We start from the raw sequence: 15,203 nt of genomic DNA, 5'->3' as shown, positions 1-15,203 counted from the left end.
GCGGCCCGCTCGGCCCCGCCCGCGACTGGCGGGCACGGCGCCCAATGGCGAGCGGGGGGTGGGACGAGGGAGGCCAATGGGCGCGCGGGATGTGACGAGCGGCGCTTCCGGGCCCGGCGGCGGCGGCCGCGCGTGAGCGGCGGGGCGGGCACGGGGGAGCGGCCCCGGGGGTGACGGGGCTGCGGCGGTGACGGGGGTTCGGCGGTAACAGGGGTGCGGCGGTGACAGGGTTGCGGCGGCTCGGGGAAGGGGGATCGTGCACGGGCCCCTGGCGCGGTGCGGGATTATCCCGAACACAGAGCAGAACGGGGCAGAGCTGTGGGGCCGGTGTCGGGGCGGTCGCTGGCGGGTGGTTCCCGACGGGCCCGTTCCTGAGACGCTGTCCCGTGCCTGGAAGCAGTAGCCATGCCGGAGAGCTGGTCGTTGTTTGAGGCCGCCCAGGACCCTGAACTGCTGCACGGGCTGAGCCTGGTCACCGGAGCTGCTGCGGATGCGGGTGCTGCGCCGCCGGCTCCTGCGAGCCACGGTGCGTGGGGCTCCCCGGGAACTGCGGGAGGGAGGTTATCTCACTAAGCTCGTGTCTGCCACAGATTTGTGTTATGTCCCCATCTCAGCTTGGGTGATCACCCCTGAGCTTGGCCATGGGAGCTACCTGGTGGGTGGGTGTGTGGGTAAATGGGCTTTCTTCCGGTGACACCCCAAGGTCCCCGAAGCTCCTTGTACCATATGTTTCTTTGGGTTGGCTGAGGAGGGACAGAGGACGCTCCACTCCTTGCGGGGCTGCCTGTGCACAGCCCTCCCTCGTTCTTCCAGAGAAACCTGCAGCAGCCAGCTGTGAGGGGAAGCCCCATGGTGTCACCGAGGTGCCAGAGAGGATGTGCTGCTTGACCTGCGGGCAGGTGTTTGGGAGCCGGGAGGAGCAGGTGAGCAGGGCTGAGCAGTGTGAGGTGGGACTGGGGCTGGCATGACTGGTGGGATCCTGCTGTGGATCCAGCATGGTGCAGCCCAGTGCTGGCTGTTTGCCCACTGCTCACGACCTATTGGGGTCTGGCACTCAAACCTTGTATGTTATCAATTAAAGGTATCATTTACTAGAAATAAAGGATAAGTGCAACACAGGCCTGTACTGGTCCGGGTTAATTGTTTCATGGGTAATTCCTTAATATAGTGTGACTTTCCAGTCAGGACTGCTGAAGGAGCCCGCCGTCAGTTTAGTCCTTGGGGTCTGTCACCTCATGCCCTTTGGTGGTGATGGCTTTCATGGACCACCAGGATGCTGCCAGCTCATGCTTTTTTGCTCCACAGACTGAGCACTACCGTCTTGACTGGCACCGCTTCAACCTGAAGCAGCGACTCCTGGGGCGCCGGACGCTGCCTGAGGAAGTGTTTGAGGAGAAAACGCGCACAGGTGAGAAGCTGGATTGTCTGCATTGGAACCCAGGGGCTGTCAGCAACATCACGGGGGTTCCTCTGTACAGGGATGAAGGCCTCTGCTAGTGCAGGGTCCCTTTATTATGTCCCTGTGGGGTCTTCTCAGGGTCCAGCACTGCTCCTGAGCTGTTAGGATTTGTTATAGGAAGAAGGGCATGTTTTAACTGAGCTCCTGCCTAAGCATGTCTGGGGATCCAGAGCTCCAAACTCCTGTCTACCCAGGTGACAGCCTGTTTGTGGTATATAGGGTATTTGACAGAACATTTCTGGGATTGTGGGCACTCTGCAAGTGCCCTTGAAGACACCTAGAGAGTTTTGGGGAGGCTGTTTAATAATCTTTGTTTTATTTCACTGCATATTTCTTTTCCTTGCAGGTGATGTGTCCAGCATCTCAGGATCTGACTCGGATAGCTCTGATGTGAGCAGTGAGTCAGAGTTGCTGCCCTCTGTCAGTGACACTGGCCAGACGCCCCAGATTCCCCGCTCCCACAAGGTGCTGCTCCGCAATGCCAAGGGCCAGCTCATCTCCGCCTACCGCTGTGTGCTGCTCACTGGGAAGGCAAGTCACAGCCCAGCTGTTTGGGAGAGGGAGTCCAGATAGGGTGGTGACACTCGGGTGTAGGTGTCTTTCTGACATCTCTACCTGCTGTGGTAGGAAGGGTGGACTCTGGTGCCAGGTCAGAGGCCCAGACTTGTTGGTGGCTGTTATTTGGCTCTGGGGTGCTCCCAGAAACCTGCTTCTGGTGCTAGCACAGAGGCTGGTCTCTGTCCTGGGGACAGCAGGAGATAAGGAGGTAATGCCATGGGTACTAGCAAGGGTGTCTGCGTATCAGGGTGACATTGAGGAGCCGCAGGAGCTGACAGCATCACTGCAGAGCCTCAGTGCAAGCACGTGCTGGGTTGTGCTGATGATGGGTGGCGGGCACTTCGCAGGAGCAGTGTTCCGGGGGTGAGTATGGGGCACAGCAGGACTGTGCCTCTGGGCACAGGCAGCTGGAGCTGCTCTTGCATGTTAATGCCATGCACACTAAACTCTGTGGCTCATGCCTGCCCCTCTCCACAGCCTGCAGGTGCAGGAGCACAAGACCTTCCACCGGTACACGGTGCGAGCGCGGCGGGGCACAGCGCAGGGCCTTCGGGATGCCCAGACCCCGGGCTCAGCCCCCAGATCTGCTGGGGCCTCCCTGCGCCGCTACAACGAGGCTGCTCTGCTCAAGGTGAGGGTGCACTTGGCAGGGAGTGCTCCTGCTGCCTCTGCCACGCTGCTGCTGGAGGGCATAGCAGGGGCGGTGGGCTCTGGAAAAAGGGCAAAGTCTGACTGAGGCTGCTCTCTTCTGAATTTGTCCCTGCTCAAGAGCTATGTTTGCCCACACAGTGTGCTCAGGATCCCATAAAGCTTCTCCTTTCTCCCCAGGATATTCAGGACCTCCTGGCAGCCTGGGCACAGCACCTGAGTGAAGCTCAGCGCATCTTCCTCCGGGCCCCTCATCACAACCGTGCGCTGCTCTTCGGTGGCAGGAACCCTCCCCTCACTCGAGGGGACCCTCGCATCTGCCACATCCCCCTCAGCACCCGCAGGGCCACCCTGCGGGAAGTGCTGCGCGTCCATGCCGCACTGGCCAGCCTGCAGGTGTACGGTGAGTTGGGCCAGCCCTCGTGCCCATGGGTCACGGCAGGTGGGGTGACGTGGTCCCTCGTGCATTCGGGGACACTACCCTATGGGGTGGAGATGCTAGCTCTTCAGCCCTCAGACCTCGGAGACATGGGGTGCTCCCTGTCCCCAGGTAGTGACGGGAGCACCCTTGCTGCCCAGGGAAGGACACGCCACTGGAGGACATCACTGGGTTCCCCAGGAAGGTCTGGCAGAAGAGGCAGCAGAAGGCAGAGGTGGATCCCCCACAGGAGGACACAACTGGTAAGTTGAACCATGGAGGGAGACATGACTATGAGCAAGCAGGAGGAGTCTGATGTTATGGCATGGGCCAGATTTGCAGCTTCGGAGTGTGGCTGGACAGGAGAAAGACAAGGTGTTCTTGGCTTAGAGCCCTGAGTGATTAATTCTGAGTGTGGAGCCTTAGCCCCAGTCTTATCAACCCCCTCAGCCCCAGAGGAGGAGGAGGAAGAGGAGGAAGAAAGCCCTGCAGGGGAACTGGAGACTGTGGAAGTGACACTGGGGACCTTGCACCTCCGGGAGTTTGAAATGATGCCCAAGCGAAACCGCAAGAGGAGGAAGAAGAGGGACAAGAAGGTGGAGAAAGGTGAGGGGAAGAACTGGCAGGGGCAGTGTAGGAAGGCATGGCTGGGATGCAGGCTGACTCTGACCCTCTTTCTCATGTGTTGCCTGTGCAGGGCCTTGTGGTAAAGAGACTGATGGGAAGCCTGGCTTGGAGGCAGTGACAGAGCTGCAGGGGGAGGCTGAGGCTGGGCTGCTTCCCTGGAGCAATGGAGGTAAATGATGTTTGGAGCTGTGCTGGCTGGATGCCCGCCCCATTTACTGCTGCTTTTCAGTGGGGTGAAGGGCACATTGTCATGCAGATACCCAGAACGGCTGGGTCTGAGAAGTCTTTGGTGCAGTCACGTGCCTTTGAGTGAGCTGTGTGTTTGGAGCCAAGGGCAGCAGGCAGCACCTGGCTAAGCCAGGTGTGCTGGGGGGATTGGAGTGGGTCTTGCTTTAGGAGGAGGCTTGGCTGCTGACAACAGTGCCTAGCATTGCCATAGCACATGGCTGCAGACTCTGCAGGTGCTGGAGATCCTGCAGTGCCCAAATCCAGCTAGCAAGCTGATTGTGTGTGTTCCCTGGTCAGACTAGAGTGCTGCTCTGCCCAGTCTGCCCATCGGACTCCCCTCCTGTTCTTCCCTCACAGGAGACCCTCAGACCCAGCTCTGCGACGCTCTGTTCACTGCCTGCAAGACAGGGGATGTGCAGACACTGCGGCACCTCCTGGGAGTGCCAGAGAATGGGGGCCTACCAGAGCACAGTGAGGATGGGCAGTCTCTGGATATGGCCCGCTCCCTGCTGAACCAGCCCGTGGACGAGCAGGGCTGCACCCTGCTTCACGTGGCAGCTCAGGCTGGCAGGGCTGAGGCTGTGTGTCTGCTGCTGGAGGCAGGAGCGGACCCTGCCCTCAGGTATGGCTGCAGGGCACCCAGTGGTTCACAACCTCAGCTGTGGGAGTCCAGTGACTCACTCCTGTCTCAGCCACAATAAACTGGTGCCATTCTTGTCCTGGGACAGCTAGTATTGGTCTCTGACCTGGGAGGTCGGGGTTTTTATAGGAGGGCTAGGAGGTGAACCACTCTTCTCTCTGCCTGCCTGGTCTGGCATGGCAGCAGGTGGGCAGTGCCTCACAGTGCACCCAGGTTTATTGGTGGGCTATTTCAAGGGCCAGGATGAGACAAAAGCCCCATGCAGGGGCTTTGAGAGGCAAGAAGGACTTGGAGGATTCTTGTATAGGAATAAGGAACTTCCCCCTCCTTGGCTGTGATACTGTGGCCTGCAGTACACACTGCTCATCTCTGGAGGGTCTCTGGGCTCACAGCCCAGTGGGATGCAGCCAGTAGGATGGCAGTGTGAGTGAGATGGTCTCCCTTGTCTCACAGGGACAGGCAGGAGAGGACCCCATACTGCAGCTCTGCTGACAGACGGACCCGCAATGCCTTCCGCAAGTTCATGGTGGCCCATCCCGACAAGTACGACTACAGCCGTGCCAAGGTGGGTGCTGCCCGCTGCCCTCACCCACAGGGGAGCCCCAGAGCAAAGCTCTCCCTTCCCACTCGTGCATTGCCCCGGCTCAGTGGGAGATGCTGCTGCCTGCCCTCAGGTGCCAGGGCCCCTGACACAGGAGATGGAGGCCAAGAAGCTGGAGAAGAAGCGGGCACAGAAAGCCCAGCGGAAGCAACGGGAGCAAGCACAGCGGGAGGAGCAGCAGCGCCAGGAGCAGGAGCAGGAAAGGAAGCAGTGGTTTGCAGCCCTGTCTGACAGGGAGAAGGTGAGGATTGGGAAGGGGATCCAGCCCAGAGAGGGCAGTGCTGATGTGGTGGGCTCTGGGCACAGCAGCTCCCTGGGCTGCAGGGCTGAGCTGTCTCTGCTCCCCAGAGGGCACTGGCTGCTGAGAGGAGGTTGGCTGCACAGCTGCAGGACGCCAGCACGACTCCTGCCAACATCAGGTAACCATCCCAGCAGCATGGCTCTGAAGACAAATCCTCCCATGTCAGTACAGCTGTTTCCTGCCTTTCTTGCTCCAGTTCTCATTTCCAGTCCAAAGCTATTCCTGACCACTCAATTCCCAGTAGTGCTTGTGTAAAAGTTTCCTCCCTCTCTTGCCCTGCTCCCCAGAAATATTTTGCTAAGGATGACTTGGTCCAGTTGCAGCCAGATCTGCAGCAAGCCAACGCCCCAGCCACTCCTGTGTCCCTGGTTACTTTCCTCTGCCACCCCACCAGGTTTGTTGGCAGACAGCATTCCCCATGCTTACCTGGGCAGGGGCTTTACAACCTTTATAGGGCCAAGTCTCTGAATGTTCATTCTGCCTCAGAGTACCTCACATCATGCTCTGACAGACCATGTCCCCCTGGGAACATGTCCTGGCCAGGCCACTGGGCGAGCACATCAGCCCTGTGAGAGCAGGAGCCCCAGCTCCCTCAGGCTGCTGGTGTTTGTGTCAAAGTCCAGGCAGGGAACCCTTTCCTCTACTAATTCTTTTGCAAGTGCCCCTTTGCTCAGGGCCAGCTCTGCTCTTTTCTGCAGCCGTTGCTGGCAGTGTGGAGAGTCCCTGTTGGGACGGATCCCCTTCCACTACCTTGACTTCTCCTTCTGCTCCACGGCTTGCCTGCAAACACACCGCCGGGCCCAGGCTGGCCACACCTAACACTGGAGGCTGCTGCCACCTGCCAGGGACCACTGTGGTGGGGACGTGGCTGAGCACTGGCTGTGCAGCAAGGGAGAACCTGTGCAGCAGCGATGGTCAGAGGCACTGAGCTGGCCATGTCACTCTCTGGGCATGGATATCACTCTGGGTAGTGACTCTGGCAAAGTTAATGACTGAGAGGTCTCCATGTGCTAGTGAGAAGGGCTGGGACTGTTTGGTGGCCTGGCTTCAGCCAGGGGTCCTGCTGCCCACTTTTCTCATGGCTACCTCACAGGTTGCTACCTGTAGGTGTAAGGACAGATCCTGACACATACAGACCCTACAGCCCTGAGCTACCTCCAGCCATGCCTGTGGACACCATCAAGGCTGTGCTTCTACCTCTCCTGTCCTGGCTGCCATCAGCATCTCAGCCATTATGTTAGCAGCTAGTTCCTCTGCCTACATTGTAAATAAAGAGGTGCCTTGCCCCCTAGCCATGGGGGAATCAGCATGGTCACTGGAACTATTTGGGATGAGTGTGGCATTGACATGCAAATCAAACTGAGTCCTGGGTCCCTTAGTCATTATCACAGGCCCTGCCTGTCCCCAAAGGTCTGTGCCAGGACCTGTGCCACTCCCCTTAGCCTCTGTGCTTCATCAGCCCCCTGCCATCTCCCCAGCCCCAGTGAGAGGCAAGGCCAGTGCCCAGCAGTGTTTACTCCATGGCCATGGTGCTGCAGCCAAGTGTCCTGTTGTAAAGAGGTTGGTCAAGGAAGAGCAGGAGAGGCGTGGGAGGTGCCCCTTCTAGCTCCAGCACTGTGATGTTGTTGGGGCGGCCAGCGTGCAGCACCGAGCCAGGCACAAACAGGGTCTGCTGGGGCCCACGACAGCTCCAGAACCGGCCCAGGTTGAAGCCATTTATCCACAGCAGTCCCTGGAAGATGATGGAGATGGGACTGAGCTGGGTCCTGGTCCACTCTTACCCCTTTCCCAGTCATGCAGTGCCTTACCTTGCTCCAACCTGGGAACTTCACAAAGGTGTCCCAGGCAATGCCAGGTGTCTCAAAGGTCCCAGTGTAGAAGGCTGGCCCCACTCGGCCCCCACTGCTTGATTTTGGCAGAGCAGTGTGGGGCCAGCCCTGTTGGACTGCGGTGTCTATGGCCAGGGGGTAGATCAGCCAGTTGCTGAGAGGCCTGGAGTTCAGTGAGAGGTTTCCCAGCAAGCCCTGAGATGGAACAGGAGGGGAAAGGAAGCAGCAGTATCTGCCAGGACACTTGGGGCAGCCCTGGCAGCAGTGAAGGTGGGATGGGATCCCCTCTAGGGAGCAAAGGGCTCTGGCAGCTGTGGCAGCCTAAGTGGGAGAGGGGTGCTAGTCTCTGAGCCCTGTCCTGGCAGGTTTGAGATGAACCAGGGAGCAGGACTGGGATTAGCCCCACCAAGGCTGGACTCTGTCTCAGGTGGCAGTAGAGACGGTGTTTGGTCACATGGGTTGCCAGGCCATCCCCTCTGGAGCCTCAGGGCGCTCTCCCCTTACCTTGAAGTCACTGGTGTTGGCCCCGAAGCTGATCCTGCCCATGTTCTCCATGAGGATGTCCAGGCTGTCCCCTGCCCTGCCCGTTACATGCAGTGTGGTCTGCCCGTCCCGCTCCAGCGTTCCCTGGTACTCCTAAAGCCACAAAGCCACTGCTGCTGGCCCATGTTTGGATCACACCACCCCCAACACTGCCAGCAGGCACACAGCACCCTGCTGCCAGAGCCAGGGCTGCTCTCTGTCCCCAAAGGAGGCAAATTTGGGCCCAAGAGCCAGCCCACTAAGGCTCAGTATGGCTTTTGTCACCCTGGCTGTCCCCAAGACCCTGGGATGGCACAGCCCCACTCTGCCCACTGACAGAGCCCTCTGGAGCACTGTCCCAGAGACTGGTGTGCTCCCGTAGCCTCACCTTCTGCAGCATCACGTAGCCACGGTCACAGATGCTGTGGGGAGGAGCACCCAGCGTGGCTGGGTCTGGGACATCCCAGGGCAGCTGTGTGTGGTACACCACAAAGCCATGGACCTGCAGGACACAGTGCAGTGGCACAGGAAGGGAAATGGAGCTGGAAGTGAGCTCTGCTCCTCTGCCCCAGAGCCAGGGCCAGGCAGACAGGAGCATTTCCTCAAATGTCCACCCAGCTTCTCACCTGCTTTAGGGCCTCAAAGGTGAGAGGGAACTGGCTCTGAATGGGCCCAGAGGGGCACAGCACATCCAAGACATCCAGGAGGTCAGCATACTTCAAAGAGAGGGATGGGTGCTGGGCAGGTGAGCAGCGCCATGCTGGGGCAGTACGGCCATCAGGATGGGCACTCACCTTGCGCAGGGCCACCCAGCCATAGGCATACTTGGGGGTGGCAGGTGGCATCGGGCCCACTGGCAGGGGCTGGAACTGAACAGCAGACTGTCAGCTGCCCCATGGCAAGGAGGGAGCTGTCCCCTGCCCTGCTGGTACACAAGCAGTAGTGCCCAGAACTGTCCCCTTACCCCTGCCAGGTTTGTTACCTTGCTGATGACCGTGCGAATGGCAAACAGCTTCTCAGTGGGGTCTCCTGCCTCCGACAGGGGGGCATCATAGTCATAGCTGGTGGTCACTGGTTTGTACTGGCCCTTGTAGTCAGCACCTGGCCAAGGAAGGGGCTCTGGCTGCAGTGCAATGGGCGGAGGCATGGCCCAGAACTGTAAGCCCCTGCATAGGCATGAAAGGAGTCCCCAGGAGAAGACAAGCTTGGGTTCAAGGCCTTTGACTATGTGTCAACCTGCCCCATGGGACAGAACAAGAGCCTGAAGCAGGTTTCTCAGGGATGGCCAAGGAAAGCCCCCAGCCCTGCAGTGTGCCCCTCCCTCCCTAGAGCAAGGCTCTACTCACCACTCCAGTAGGCAAAATTCGTCCCTCCATGGAACATGTACCTGTGATACACCCAGAGAGCCTGGTCAGCAACCCCACAGACACAGCAGGGGCTCACCAGGCACTGCCCCTTCCCCTTAGCACCCACAGCCCCTGCTGGCCTGATCCCAGTGGCATGAAGGCAAGAGGTGATGCCCACTGCCCTGGTGGCTGTGCCCTCTGCCAGCTGACTACTTGCATGTTGATGCTGGCTCCCAGCTGCAGCATGTCCTCCAGCCCCCGGGCCACCCACGCTGCGCTGGTGCTGGCGTGTGCCTCGCCCCAGTAGTCCAGCCAACCTGTGTAGTACTCAGAGTTTACCTGGAGGACAAAGACACTGTCACCTGCAGCCTGGGCCAGCGCCCCTCCTTGCCTCACTGCCTGGCGCCCCTGCCTCCCCAAAGCCATCGTGGGTCATTCCCCCACAGCACCCTTGCCAAGCTCACCAGGGGCCCCCTCGGTTCCACACGGCGCTGGGCACCAAATGCCTCTGTCACATTGGATCCTGGGGAGGTGCAGAGGGGGGGGTTTGAGCAGGACAGAGGAGGGACCCCCATCCTCTCTCCTCCTCCCCCCCAGGATACCTGGCCCGAAGTCGACGGTGGCGTAGAGCCCCTGCAGGGTGCCGCAGCGCAGCTCCTGGGCTCCCGTGCTGTCCGTGGTGAAGAGCAGCACCTCGCTGCCCAGCAGCGCCCGGAAGGAGCCCAGCAGGTGCCGCAGGTATCCATGGTCACAGGCGTAGTAGCTCCCATATTCATTTTCCACCTGTGAGCAGGGCAGGGCTGGCACACAGTGTACACATGGCAGGGCTGCAGACAGGTCCCACTGCCTACTGGGATGAGCACCAACCTCCCCCTTTTCCTATGGACATCATCAGATGTCCTGACAACCCCTCCTGGGGGTCCTGAGCAAAGCCTTCCAGTCCCACCATGAGCTCCAGCACTGTCAGTGTCCCACAAACCACATCTGTGGTGCCTCAGATTCCCAGCCCTTGGATTTAAATCTAGGTCCAGAAGGTGGGAGGGATTTATCTCAGTTTTGCTGGGTAAGGTCATTGTGTAGGGGATACTGGTGGCTTTTTGGGGCACATCCAAAGATGACCCAGAGCAGGGCACGGGGCTGGGCCTCACAGCACCTTACCTGCACACTGATGATGTTCCCTCCCTGGTGGTACAGGCGTGGCTTGATCTTGGGCAGCAGAACATGGAGCCAGGAGTCCACAGCTGCCAGGTAGGCTGGAGGGACAGAGGCAGGACAGGGCCTGGCTGCAGCATCCGCCTGCAGCCAAGCCGGGCAGAAGGAAGACACAGCAGATGGGGCAGGGTCAAGCGAGATGGGGAAATTGAGATGGAGCACAAACTATGGGGCTCTCAGAGGATGGAGAAGATGATGGGAAAGACCACAGAGGCAGAGCTGGCAGGTGTGTGGAGACAATGCCAGGACTGGCACCAGGCTGTAAGGACAACATGGCCAGAGCCCTGTGCTGAGCCTCACCAGGGTTGGAAGTGCGCAGGATGATGTCTGGCTTCCACAGCAGCCAGGCAGGCAAGCCACCCTGGAGAAACACACACAGCAGAGGGGGAGGCAGAGAAACTGCGAAACTGCTCAGCAACCTGGCCCTGCACACTGCTGAACTCAGCCAGTGCAATGCTAGTGCTTGGCACCAGCACGGCCTGTGGCCTTTGGGGCAGCAGCCTGGGCACAGTGGGCATGGCACTGGAGGCAGTGTGACAGCCAGAAGGGCCAACCCTGCTGTGCCCTTTCCAGACCCCCCGTCACGTCTCTGCCAGGCTGGGGCCAGGGCTCACCATCTCCCACTCTGCACAGATGTAGGGCCCCGGCCGCAGGATCACCAGAAGTCCCAGCTCAGCTGTCAGGTCCAGGAAGGCCTCCACATCCCGGTTCCCAGTGAAGTCATAAACTCCTGGCAGTGTCTCATGGTAGTTCCAGGGGACGTAGCTGGAGAGGAGAGATCAGCATGCAGGAGCTAAGGACACCCCAGCACGACAGAGAACCATCCCACCAGCTGGTCCCTCTGCTTCTGGGAGCTGGCCTGCAGCCTGAGCTGAGTATGGCAACTCGGGCTGGACTGGAACTAGCCCACACTCATGCTTGTGTCTGGCAAGGGTGGTCTGGGGGTTCACAGCCAAGTGCAAATGTTGGTGCTTGTTCCCTGTGGTCAGACAACACACTTGTCTCTGTTCCTAGTGATCCCAGAAAGGTGTGGTGGCTGTGGGCCTGTGCACCGCCATGGCTTACACCTGCACAGCGCTGAGCCCGCTCATGTACATCTTGAGCAGCCGGTCCCTCCAGGCAGGGCGCGGGACGCGGGCGTAGTGGATGCTGCCCGAGATGTAGCGGAAAGGGGCACCGTCCTTGAGGAAACAGTTGTGCTCGTAATCCAGCTGGAAGGAGCGTGCTGAAGGGGAGGCCTGCAGGAAAAGGGAAGAGCTGGAGACCTGCAGAACCTCCCCGAGCCCAGCCGCCCCTCCTGTGCTTCCCGGGACAGGCACTGACGGGGCTGGTTTTTGGAGGTGCCCTCTCCCGAAATGGGTGCCAAACTGTGCTGGGAGAGCAGGAGGGAGGAGCTGAGCCTCCCGCTAATCAAACACCCCGGCAGGGCTGGTGGCTTTTGTGGGGACGGTGCTGCTGGGGTGGGTGCTGCGAGGGCAGGGAAGGAGCTGGGAATGCAAGCTGGGATACTGTGGCAGGACATGGGCAGCTGCAGGAGGGAGCTACAGCATGACGAGCAGGGAGACGATCGGGAAGGCAGATTCGGGAGGCGGCCCACCCGCTCCTTCAGAGTTCAGTCCCGTGCGCTTCGCCCAAACTCTCCACCCTGTTTGCTAACCTGCGTGTGCAGGAGCCCCGCTGCCAGCAGCAGGCCCAGGGCCGGCAGTGCCATCCTCGCCGGGGGCTCAGCGGGCCCGCGATGGGGACGAGGTTGGACGTGGCTCCACCATCACATGATCCGGGAAGGATCTCGGCCAGCGCTTCCTTCTCCCGGTCCCGAGTGCGGGCAGCTGGAACAGCTGGGGCGGGACCACGGGAAAGGGATGGGCGGCTCCGACCCTCCAGGTGTGGCCAGCCCCGCAAAGCCCACCCCAGCAGGGAATGCAGCTCCGGCCGGCGGGCACACCTCTGGTGCCCAGTGGGGTGGGGAGTGACAATCAAAGTGAGGGGACAAGGAGCCTTGTAAAAGCGTCACCATCCGGCAGAAGCCTTCCATTGAACTCAGTCCGCTTGCTCCATCAGAGCGGTGGTGATGGAAACTGAGGGCTGTTGCTGCCGGGTGAGGGGAAGGAAACCGTTCCCAGGCTGAGGGCTAGAGCTGGTGACAGAGCTAGTGGCAGGGGTGCCGGGCGGTGCTGCAGGACAGGACGAGCCTGCCGCAAGGCGGAGGGACGGCAGCTCGGGCCATCGGAGCGGAGGCGGTGCGGCCCCGCCCGCCGGGTGACGCGGCGGTGACGGGCGGTGACGCGCGGCGGCCCCGGGCGATGACGCGGCCGGGCGATGGGGCAGACGCTGTGCGTCTGTTCCCGGGGCACCGTCAGCCTGGGGGGAGCGCGGTACCTCCTGCTCCACCGCCTGGCAGAGGGGTGCGCGGCCGGCTGGGGCGCGGGGGGCTCGGGCGGGGGTCCCCGAGCTCCGGGAGGGATGCTCGGGCAAGGGGGGTCCGAGGGCGTGCTCGGGCGTGGGGGGGGATGCTTGGGCGTGCTTTTGCATGGGAGGTGATTTGGCATTGGGATGATGCTCAGGCGTCGTGGGGAGATGCTCAGGCATGGGGGGTGGTTGTGCATGAGGACCTGCTTGGGCATGGGGTGATACTCAGGCACGGGCTGCTCGGGCAGGGTGGGGAGATGCTTGTTGCTCAGGTCACCTTGGGGCTTGGGGTAGTACTTGGGCTTGGTAAGGGATGATGCTTCAGCATTGGGGGTGCTTGTGCATGACAAATGATTCTCCTGCTGAGTGACAGGGAGGGGTTGGTCATTCTCAGAAGTGGGTGTTTGGAGCTGTGCGAGTGGGGATGTTTGAGCCAGTGGGGTTTTTTATACAGAGAGGGGATGCTTTGGGTTCCTCACAGGTGCCTGCAAGATGGGGAGATGTGCACACCTGGGGAATTCATGCTGCCCTCTGCCCCCCTCCCCTGGGTGCTTGTAGATGAGACTGGGCACAGGGCTCCAGCATGGATGTCACAGCCCCCCAACCCACGCTGTTCTTGACTCCTTGCAGGGGCTTCAGCTATGTGGACCTGGTGGAGGGGCTGCGGGACGGGCGCTTCTACGCCCTGAAGCGCATCCTGTGCCACGACAAGGAGGACCGCCAGGCCGCCCTGCACGAAGTGGAGATGCACGGCCTCTTCGACCACCCCAACATCCTGCGCCTGGTGGCCCACTGCATGGTGGAGAAGGGCACCAAGCACGAAGCCTGGCTTCTCCTGCCCTATGTGCAGGTGAGGAGGGCTTTCCTGGCTGCCCCACCACTCCTGGAGCAGCGGTGGTGACCAGCTGCTTGTGTTTGCCAGGGCGGAACCCTCTGGAGAGAGGTGGAAGCACTGCGAGAGAAAGGCACCTTCATGCCAGAGCAGCGGATCCTCCTCATCCTCCATGGGATCTGCCGTGGGCTGCAGGCCATCCACAGCAAGGGCTATGCACACAGGTGAGGGGTGGCAGCACTGGCTGGGGGACTGGCAGGGGCCCCGGTGGGCACTCAGTGATGTCCATCCCCACAGGGACCTCAAGCCCACCAATGTGCTGCTGGATGAGGATGACCAGCCTGTGCTGATGGACCTGGGCTCCATGAACCAAGCTCGCATCGAAGTCAACAGCTCTCGGGAGGCCATGGCTGTGCAGGTGGGTGCCCTGGGACGTCACCCCATGAGCCTGTCCCTACTCCAGTCCCTTCATCCCCATCCTCCCCTTTGCAGGACTGGGCTGCCCAGCGCTGCACCATCTCCTACCGTGCCCCCGAGCTCTTCACAGTGCCGAGCCAGTGTGTGATAGACGAGCGTACAGATATCTGGGTAAGGATCCAGCCCTCTGGCCTCCCCCCTCCCACTGCTACAGCGCTGCACTGACACCACCTCGCTCCAGTCCTTAGGCTGTGTGCTCTACTGCATGATGTTTGGAGAGGGCCCCTATGATGCCATCTTCCAGAAGGGTGACAGTGTGGCTCTGGCGGTTCAGAACCCCCTCACATTGCCCTCCACGACCAGGTGAGGGGCTGGGGAGGGTGACCCCGTTCCTGTGTGGCCCCCTGTCCTGTGCACCACATGGGTCCTCCCCCTGCTCTTTCTTCCAGATACTCGGCTGCCTTGCAACGCCTGCTCTTCTCCATGATGACAGTGAACCCCCAGGAGAGACCCAGCATAAATGAAATCATCCACCAGCTGGAGGGGCTGCAGCCAGCACCAGCAGGGCAGGACACCACACAGATCTGAGCCCATCCCCTTCCAGTGATGACACGTCCTGAGGCTGAGCCAGGGAAAAAGCAGCTGCCCTAATCCCTGCTGCCCTGCAGACCTGTTGCAGAGGGGATTGATGCCCTGGGGGAGAGCTGCTGCTCTATGCCAGAGGTGTGTTGGATTTGGAGTGTTCTGTGCCCTGGATGTTGCTGCCTGGGCCTTGGTCTGTGCCCCTGTGCTGTGGACATGTGATCTGCTGCTAAACATGGGTCCCCTGCCAGCTGCTGCCTTCCCTGGGGGTGGCAGAAGAGGATGTTGCGGGACCCCTCCTGGGGATGGAGCCGCTGTCCTGCAGCTCTGTGCCCCAGGAAGGTTGCTGCTGCCCGGAGCAGAGCTGCGGGCCGGACCCCGGTGCTGTGCTGGAGGGAGGCAGAGGGAGTGCCCACCCTGCCATTGCTCCTGGCACCGATGTTGCCTTGTGTTTGAAGTAAAGTATGTTCTTGCAGAGCTGTGGCTGTGTCCCTGTCTGCAGGGAGGGGTTCTGCCGGGGCATGGGAAGAGCCGGGCTGTCTGGGCTAGGCAGCCAAGCGTTGCTGGAGGCGAA

The 15,203-nt window shown here is 60.7% G+C and overlaps 3 protein-coding genes across 4 annotated transcripts; 2 read left to right on the top strand and 1 right to left on the bottom strand.

Moving 5' to 3' along the window:
* The first annotated feature begins 113 nt into the window (after positions 1–113).
* ANKZF1 (ankyrin repeat and zinc finger peptidyl tRNA hydrolase 1) lies at positions 114–6,789 on the top strand. Its single transcript, XM_064717866.1, has 16 exons — positions 114–132; positions 401–526; positions 814–923; positions 1,306–1,408; positions 1,806–1,990; positions 2,265–2,380; positions 2,495–2,648; positions 2,846–3,068; positions 3,245–3,346; positions 3,534–3,689; positions 3,781–3,879; positions 4,296–4,560; positions 5,032–5,143; positions 5,253–5,420; positions 5,528–5,598; positions 6,179–6,789. The coding sequence occupies exons 2-16, from the start codon at positions 406–408 to the stop codon at positions 6,297–6,299; spliced, it is 2,106 nt and encodes a 701-aa protein (XP_064573936.1). The 5' UTR covers positions 114–132; positions 401–405; the 3' UTR covers positions 6,300–6,789.
* A 188-nt stretch (positions 6,790–6,977) lies between these two features.
* GLB1L (galactosidase beta 1 like) lies at positions 6,978–12,602 on the bottom strand. Of its 2 annotated transcripts, XM_064717868.1 has the most exons (16): positions 12,047–12,599; positions 11,455–11,627; positions 11,004–11,154; positions 10,690–10,750; positions 10,336–10,430; positions 9,780–9,960; positions 9,642–9,700; positions 9,395–9,516; positions 9,178–9,218; positions 8,814–8,932; positions 8,626–8,700; positions 8,458–8,547; positions 8,220–8,333; positions 7,814–7,945; positions 7,289–7,504; positions 6,978–7,212 (listed from the first exon to the last, which is right to left on the bottom strand). In XM_064717868.1, the coding sequence occupies exons 1-16, from the start codon at positions 12,098–12,100 to the stop codon at positions 6,994–6,996; spliced, it is 1,902 nt and encodes a 633-aa protein (XP_064573938.1). In that variant the 5' UTR covers positions 12,101–12,599; the 3' UTR covers positions 6,978–6,993. The 2 variants fall into 2 exon arrangements, with proteins under 2 accessions (XP_064573938.1, XP_064573937.1); XM_064717867.1 differs by having other exon boundaries at positions 8,458–8,700; positions 12,047–12,602.
* A 55-nt stretch (positions 12,603–12,657) lies between these two features.
* On the top strand, positions 12,658–15,106 carry STK16 (serine/threonine kinase 16). The gene is made up of 7 exons (XM_064717869.1): positions 12,658–12,794; positions 13,429–13,648; positions 13,721–13,854; positions 13,928–14,048; positions 14,123–14,218; positions 14,289–14,410; positions 14,497–15,106. Exons 1-7 carry the CDS (start codon positions 12,709–12,711, stop codon positions 14,633–14,635), a joined length of 918 nt encoding a protein of 305 aa, XP_064573939.1. The 5' UTR covers positions 12,658–12,708; the 3' UTR covers positions 14,636–15,106.
* The last annotated feature ends 97 nt before the right edge of the window (positions 15,107–15,203 follow it).

This window comes from Zonotrichia leucophrys, chromosome 7, assembly GCF_028769735.1.
Source record: "Zonotrichia leucophrys gambelii isolate GWCS_2022_RI chromosome 7, RI_Zleu_2.0, whole genome shotgun sequence".
Classification (NCBI taxonomy): Eukaryota; Metazoa; Chordata; class Aves; order Passeriformes; family Passerellidae; genus Zonotrichia; species Zonotrichia leucophrys.
The sequence above is the reverse complement of the archived record's forward strand: the minus strand, read 5'-3'. Positions and strand labels throughout refer to the sequence as shown.